Consider the following 8,097-nt stretch of genomic DNA (forward strand, 5'->3'; position numbering starts at 1 on the left):
GACTGTGTAAACCACTGCACACTGGGCCTCAATCCCCTCTTAAGATATGGTTTGCAGTTGAGGTGGGGCGGGCAGGCTCAGACAGCTCCGGGTGACCCTGCATGATTGCAGCTAAGTGGCCTCATGTTCCAGGCGGCAGCCATCCACCCTCCTAAAAGGGTGGACAAGAAAAGAACTAGGCCAGAGCAGGAAGGCTGCGGGGGCTGAGGTCAGGCCCGGCATGGGAGGGCTGCCTCGGAGGGATCTGGACTTGCAGGCACCAGGTGCCCAGGGTCTCCATAGAGCCCAGCAGGAGCCGGGAGAGAGATGACTGACACTCGGGTGAGGTGGGCTGATGCCTGGTACAGTCTGCCAGGGCTGGCCAGGCCCTGCCCTTCGCACAGTTACGTAACCCTCTTCTTGGCCCTTGCTAAGGTTTGGCATCTCTAGCCAAACCCCCAATGGGGGCGGGGGATCCCTGGACCAGTGTGAGGTGGTGATGTGGGTCTCTCGCCTTTCCTGTCCCTTTAGGGTTCGCCTCTCCAGGTTCAGACGGCCAGCGGCTGGCCGGGGGCTGTTTATTTTGGGCTGACGGGCTATATTTACCTTGTGAAGCTGCATGTGATCTGATCTGATCCAACCTCACTGGGGCTCAGCTGGGGCCCTGGCAGCCAGCTGCCAGGTCTGCAGGGCCCCCGGCCTTCACCCTCCTCACCTAGGGGGAGATTTCCGGAGCAGGAAGTGTCCTGGAAAAAGTGGTGGCTTTTATTCCTGTGAAATTGTCATCAAGCTTTGTGACACATGCCAACAGTCCCTTTCTTCTCACTTTGAATCATTCTTTTACACGCCCCTCTGAACCCGGTGACATTGAACTTGGTCCCAAGTGTGGGCACATACAGCCTGCCTATGTGGCCGGAGTTCCAGGAATCGTAGGGTCCAGTGAGGGTGATGGGGTTTCTTCCGGAGCAGGGCAGCAGGCCCCTTCCTCTTCCTTGGAGAGCCCAGCCTATCCCCTCTCCCCAGCCCAGAAAACCTCAGGGCGGGCTGGCAAGTGTTGGTATCTCCTGGGCGTGTGCGTCCCAACAGCTGCACTGCTTTCTGGCCCTGGAGCCTGCGGGTGTGTCAAGTGGTGTGGAATGTGGTGGTCTCTGTCCTGTGGAGGTGGCCATCAGGCCAGGTGTGGCTTGGGGTACACATCCTCTTTGTGGCTGGGATTTGGAGGTGGGGCTGCCTCTGTGCAGCAGGCGAGGCCCAGAGTCAGGGTTGGGAGGTGGGCATGTGGGGTCCCTGTCTCCAGCCTGAGCCGAGGGTGTCCAGCCACGATTTCTCTTCCACTTCGAGCTCTGTATGTTTCTCTTTTTGTCTTTTCTTTTCTTCACCCCCCTTTTTTTTAAGTCTTGCTCTGTTGCCCACACTGAAGTGCAGTGGTGCGATCAGAGCTTACTGCAGCCTCAAACTCCTGGGCTCAAGGGATCCTCCTACCTCAGCCTCTCGAGTAGCCGAGATTGGCTGGGCATGGTGGCTCACACCTGTAATCCCAGCACTTTGGGAGGCTGAGGCAGGGAGATCATCTGAGGTTGGGAGTTTGAGACCAGCCTGGCCAACATGGTGAAACCCCCATTTCTACTAAAAATACAAAAATTAGCTGGGTGTGGTGGCGGGCGCCTGTAGTCCCAGCTACTCAGGAGGCTGCGGCAGGAGAATCGCTTGAACCTAGGAGGCGGAGATTGCAGTGAGCCGAGATCGCACCACTGCACCCCAGCCTGGGCGACAGAGTGAGACTGTCTCAAAAAAAAAAAAAAAAAGTAGCTCGGGCAACAGGCATGCCCACTATACCCAGCTAATTTTTTTTTCTGTGTGCACTTGTGTGTGTGTGAGAGAGACACAGAGTGAGAGAATCTCACTTTGTTGCCCAAGCTGGAGTACCATAGCACAATCAGGCTCATTGCAGCCTCAATCTCCTGGGCTCAAAGGATTCCCTCACCTCAGCCTCCCGAGTAGCTAGGACCACAGGTGTACCCAATACACTCAGCTAATTTTTCTTTTTCTTTTTTTTTTTTTTTTTTTTTTTTTTTTTTTTTTTTTGAGACGGAGTTTCACTCATGTTACCCAGACTGGAGTGCAATGGCGCGATCTTGGCTCACCGCAACCTCCGCCTCCTGGGTTCAGGCAATTCTCCTGCCTCAGCCTCCTGAGTAGCTGGGATTACAGGCACACACCACCATGCCCAGCTAATTTTTTGTATTTTTAGTAGAGACGGGGTTTCACCATGTTGACCAGGATGGTCTCGATCTCTTGACCTCGTGATCCACCCGCCTCGGCCTCCCAAAGTGCTGGGATTACAGGCTTGAGCCACCGCGCCCGGCTAATTTTTCTTTTTTAATATTTTTTCTTGGAAGCTGAACTCAGGTGCAAATCCTGGTACACCCAGCTAATTTTCTGGTTTTGTAGAGATGAGGTTTCACTATGTTGCCCTGGGTGAGCTCCAATTCCTGGCCTCAAGTGATCCTTCTACCTTGGCTCCCCAAAGTGCTGGATTATAGGTGTGTGCCTAGTTTATGTGTTTTTCTTTTTAGCTAAGATTTATTGAGCTGCTGTAGCTGGCCCTATGCTAAACATCTACATGTGAAAACTACATGTAATCTCAGTCAGCATGTGAGGGAGGTGCTCCCTTGCCCCCGTCATACCCTGGCTGTGGGGCCAAGTGGACTTGGGTTCAAATGCAGCAGCCGAGTAATCCTTTGCACAGCTGACCTCACCTTTCTGAGCCTCAGTTTTCTCACTTGTAAAAGAAGAATAATGGTATTAATAACTCATGTGATCCTCTTTAAAAAAAAAAGAGTCTCTGTCTCCCAGACTGCAGAACAGTGGTGCTATCTTGGCTCACTGCAACCTCTGCCTCCCAGGTTCAAGCAGTTCTCCTGTCTCAGCCTCCCAAGTAGCTGGGATTACAGGTGCCCACCACCACATCCAGCTAATTTTGTTTTTTGAGACAGAGTCTTACTCTGTCATCCAGGCTAGAGTGCAGTGGCACAATCTCGGCTCACAGCAACCTCCGCCTCCCGGACTCAAGCAATTCTCATGCCTCAGCCATCTGAGTAGCTGAGATTACAGGTGCGTGCCACCACACTCGGCTAATTTTTTTGTATTTTTGGTAGAGGCAGGGTTTCACTATTGTTGGCCAGGCTGGTTTCGAACTCCTGACCTCAAGAGATCCGCCTGCCTCAGCCTCCCAGAGTGCTGGGATTACAGGCATGAGCCACTGTGCCTGGCCTGTATAGATGTGGAAACTGTGGCACAGAGAGGTTGAGATCCTTATCCAAGGTCACCGCTTTGTAACTGGAGGAGCCAGTTTGCTGCCAGCTGTGTGGTGTCCTCTGTGGTCCTAACAGCTGCACAGTGGGAGAGAGACACTTCCTTGGGGGTGGCTGGGGCACAGGTGAGGCATGAACTAGGGAGCAGAGTGGGACGGTAGACCTGTGTACAGGCCCCACGTGCACACCCGCAGCAGCCAGCTCAGGGTCTGTGCCACCAAAGGCTCTAGACATTTCCAGTGAGTGGATCAGCAGCAGTGGACCTGGGACAGCTCAGCCACCGCCGCTGCTGCTTGTCCTATCTCGGGTTTCAGGTTCCGGGGCGGCAGGCCAGAGCAGGAAGAGGAAGTGCTGGGGGTGGGGAGGTGGCAGGAGACACTGGCTGCTGGAGGGGGCTCCCCTCTTCCAGGTGTGGGCAGGCTTGGGGACAGAGACCAGTGAGCTGCAAGATGTGGCCCTCCACCTGCCATGCCCTGGTGGCCCTCTCCACGTCTTGTTTCCAGCACCCACATGTGCTGTGACACCCTCACCCTCATGGACTCAGAATTCTCAGGGCTGGCTTTAGGCCACCAAAGATCTTAAACATGGTAGAAATCCTGATGGCACTGCCCCAAATTTATATGAGCTTGAAATGTTTTGTAAACGCCTGGGCTGAAAAGTACATACCGTCATCTATTGTGGGCATTCTTAGGCAAAAGCCTGCAGATCCCGTTTAAATTGTCAGAAAAGTCCTATGAATAAATGATACTCAGCTGTTTTAAGGAGAGTGTTCACCATCTTCAGATTCTCAAAGTTGTCCGACCCCAAGTCAGATCTATGTTGTGACCTTCATCTCGCCGCTTCCCCTCCTTTTACGGGTGGAGAGGAGGGTCTTGGTCAAACTTACCCGGCAAGCAGGCAGTTACAGAGCTGGAACAAGGGTCTGCTGATCTGGCCTGGCGCCATTCGTTCTTCCTGAATGTGCCCCTCTGCAGGAGGGTAGAAGCCCCCAGGAGGATGTCATAGTGTCTGGGTTAGGGGTGAGGTTCCTAAACTGAGTCGTAATAAATCTCAATTTTATTGAGGGTTTGTTGTATGCTGGACACTACCTATTTTACGTGGATTAACTCTCAATCCTCACAAGAAGCCTTCGAGGCTTGTACCATTATTCCCGTTTTACAGATGTGGAAACAGAAGCACAGAAAGTTGAAAGAGCTTGCCAGAGTCACACAGTCTAATACAGGGCAGGGGAGTCAGGGTTCAAGCCAGGCAGGCTGCAAAAGGAAAGTGGTGGGGATAAAAAAAGAATGGTGGGGAAGGAAGGGGCCCATACCCCTATCTAGGGTTGAGAGGGGTGAAGCCAGGAATTCCCTGCCTGCTGGGGACCAGGCTGGTGTGTGGCTAATGGAGAAACCTCAGCATTAGGCTTCCCACTCTGAGCCTGCCACATACATAGCAAACACTTTATAAAGAGTCACTGTCCTTGATGGAATTCCACTGTCTCCCTACCCCCCTCCCTCCAGCCCTCATGGCTTGAACCTGGTCACATGCCCACCGCCAGCTGCTCCCTGCCCAGATCTGATGAGCTGGCTCCTTCACATAGGGGTGATTTGCAAGGCCCAGGTGAGGAGCAGCGAGTGTCTGGCCCGAAGCATGCCCCTGGTGACCTCGGGTCCACAGGTCTCCAGGAACTGGGGGCTACTGGTGCGTCAGCCCTGGGGATGGGGAGGAGATGGCCCCAGGGCACACTGGCCCCAGGCCGCACCAGGGCTAAGCCCATGGCTTCTGGGAAGCCTGCTCGGAACTTGTCAGGTCGTGCACTGTGTTCTCAGAAGGGCCTGGGTGTGCCCTGGGAGGGCAGCCACTACCCCTCTCCATGTCCCCAGTGCAGGGCATGAAGGAGAAGCCTCTGCTTGGGTGTGAGGATGTGGGGCCAAAAGGACTGGTAGCTGGTGATTGCTTTTTTTCCTGCTTTTATTTTAACCATAGTAAAATATGCGTAACAAAACTTACCATTTTGACCATTGATGGTGGTTGCTTTTTAATTTAATTTTTAACTTTTTTTTAATTAATTTTTTTTTTTTTGAGATGGAGTCTTGCTCTGTTGCCCAGGCTGGAGTGCAATGGCACAATCTCTGCTTACTACAACCTCTACCTCCTGGGTTCAAGCAATTCTCCTGCCTCAACCTCCTAAATAGCTGGGATTATTGGCGCGTGCCACCATGCCCAGTTAATTTTTGTGCTTTTAGTAGAGACATAGTTTCACCATCTTATCCAGGCTGGTCTCGAACTCCTGACCTCAGGTGATCCACCTGCCTCGATCTCCCAAAGTGCTGGGATCACAGGCATGAGCCACTGCACCCAGCCTTATTTTATTCTTTTTAGAGACAGGGTCTTGCTCTGGTGCCCAGACTGGTGGGCAGTGGTGCAGTCATGGCTCACTACCATCTCAAACTCCTGGGCTCCAGGGATCCTCCCGCCCCAGACTCCCAAGTAGCTAGAACTACAGGTACACACCACCACCCCCAGCTATTACAAAACTTTTTTTGTAGAGATGGGGTTTCTCTGTGTTGCCCGGGCTGCTCTCAAACTCCTGGTCTCAAGCAGCCCTCCCAACTGGGCCTCCAAAGTGTTGAGATTATGCGTGTGAGCCACTGTGCCTGGCCTGCAGTTGGCTTCTAGTACCTGGCCAGGTGGTAATAGGAGTGATTTGGGAGGTGGTTACCATGTGCCAGCTCTCATTTAATTGTTAAAAGAATTCTATGAACTGGCTGGGCACAGTGGCTCACTCCTGTAATCCAGCACTTAGGGAGGCTGAGGCAGCCAGGTGGATCACCTGAGGTCGAGAGCGTGAGACCAGGCTGACCAACATGATGAAACCTCATCTCTACTAAAAATGCAAAAAATTAGCCAGGTGTGTTAGCACACACCTCTAGTCGCAGGTACTTGGGAGACTGAGGCAGGAGGATTACTCGAATCCAGGAGGTGGAGGTGGCAGTCAGCCGAGATCATACCACTGCATTCCAGACTGGGCAAAAGAGTGCGACTCTGTCTGAAAAAAAAAAAAAATCCTATGAACTACTATTATAGTCCTGTTTTACAGATAAGAAAGTCGAGGCTCAGGTTGGTTAAGTGAGTTTCCCAGGGTTGCACAGCTAGTGAGTACCAGGGCTGGGATCAGATCCAGGCGGCTTTGGGTCCTGGTTTCTTTAGGACTTTCTGCTGCTCTCAGGCCCAAGTGCATGGGCCTTACTATCCCCTGTGAAAATGGAGGCTTGGAGAGGCCAAGCGACTGGCCAGGGTCCCAGAGCCTGGAGGGAGGAGAGCCGGGACTGGAGCGTGGTGGTGTGGGCTGGGACCACTGGCACTCATCCCGCCTGTCTCCCCGCAGGTGGCGATGGTGGAGGTGCAGCTGGACGCTGACCACGACTACCCGCCAGGGCTGCTCATCGCCTTCAGCGCCTGCACCACGGTGTTGGTGGCTGTGCACCTGTTTGCGCTCATGATCAGCACCTGCATCCTGCCCAACATCGAGGCGGTGAGCAACGTGCACAACCTCAACTCGGTCAAGGAGTCGCCACACGAGCGCATGCACCGCCACATCGAGCTGGCCTGGGCCTTCTCCACCGTCATTGGCACTCTGCTTTTCCTGGCTGAGGTCGTGCTGCTCTGCTGGGTCAAGTTCTTGCCCCTCAAGAGGCAGCCAGGCCAGCCGAGGCCCACCAGCAAGCCCCCCACTGGTGGCGCGGTCGCCAACGTCAGCACCAGCGGCATCACCCCAGGCCAGGCGGCCGCCATCGCGTCCACCACCATCATGGTGCCCTTCGGCCTGATCTTCATCGTCTTCGCTGTCCACTTCTACCGCTCACTGGTCAGCCATAAGACGGACCGACAGTTCCAGGAGCTCAACGAGCTGGCGGAGTTTGCCCGCTTACAGGACCAGCTGGATCACAGAGGGGACCACCCCCTGACGCCCGGCAGCCACTATGCCTAGGCCCTTGCAGTCGGGGCCCTTCCAGCGCGTTGCCCTTAGCCCTTCCCCATGACCTTGTCCTGCCCCAGCCTCACGGACAGCCTGTGCAAGGGGCTGGGCTGCAGCAGGGGGCAGAGCGTGGAGGGAAGAGCCTTTTTGTAAGAGAAATTTCTGCACTTTGAAACTGTCCTCTAGGAGAATAAGCACTTCCTGTTCTTCCAGCTCCGGGTCCACCTCCTGTTACAAGGCGGTGGGGGGCCAAAGTGGGGCCACAGGCCCGCTGTGTCTCCTCTCCTCCCCTGTGCCGGTGCCACCTGGGTGCCTCCTGTGCTGTCCGTCTCAGCCTCTCTCCCGTCCAGCGTTGAGTGTGAACATGTGCGTGTGACACATAAATATACTCATAAGGACACCTGCTTCCTGTGTCTTGCGTTTGTTGGGCCGGGCTACGGGTATCATGCCTCAACCTGGTTAGGTGAGCCTCTAGGCAAACTTAAAACACATTCTTTGTTTGTTTTTGTTTTTCTGAGATGGAGTTTCGCTCTTGTTGCCCAGACTGGAGTGCAGTGGCGTGATCCACAAAGTCATCATGGGCTGGGTGCGGTGGCTCACGCCTGTAACCCAAGCACTTTGGGAGGCCAAAGTGGGTGGATCACCTGAGGTCAGGAGTTTGAGACCAGCCTGACCAACATGGAGAAACCCTGTCTTTACTAAAAATACAAAATTAGCCGGGCGTTGTGGCACATGCCTGTAATCCCAACTTCTTGGGAGGGGAAGGCTGAGGCAGGAGAATCTCTTAAAACCAGGAGGTGGAGGTTGCGGTGAGCTGAGATGCACACCATTGCACTCCAGCCT

General features: G+C 54.1%; 1 protein-coding gene across 1 annotated transcript in view; it reads left to right on the forward strand.

Annotated features, from left to right (window-relative positions):
- ORAI1 (ORAI calcium release-activated calcium modulator 1) overlaps positions 1-7,659 on the forward strand; it is an 18,935-nt gene extending 11,276 nt beyond the window's left edge. The window contains exon 2 of the mRNA XM_032242363.1: positions 6,664-7,659. Within this exon, the coding sequence (XP_032098254.1) occupies positions 6,664-7,266 (603 nt within the window). The 3' untranslated portion in view covers positions 7,267-7,659. The remainder of the gene's footprint in view (positions 1-6,663) is intronic.
- The last annotated feature ends 438 nt before the right edge of the window (positions 7,660-8,097 follow it).

The sequence above is a fragment of the Sapajus apella genome, unplaced genomic scaffold (assembly GCF_009761245.1).
Source record: "Sapajus apella isolate SASKATOON/1434 unplaced genomic scaffold, GSC_monkey_1.0 scaffold2, whole genome shotgun sequence".
NCBI lineage: Eukaryota > Metazoa > Chordata > Mammalia > Primates > Cebidae > Sapajus > Sapajus apella.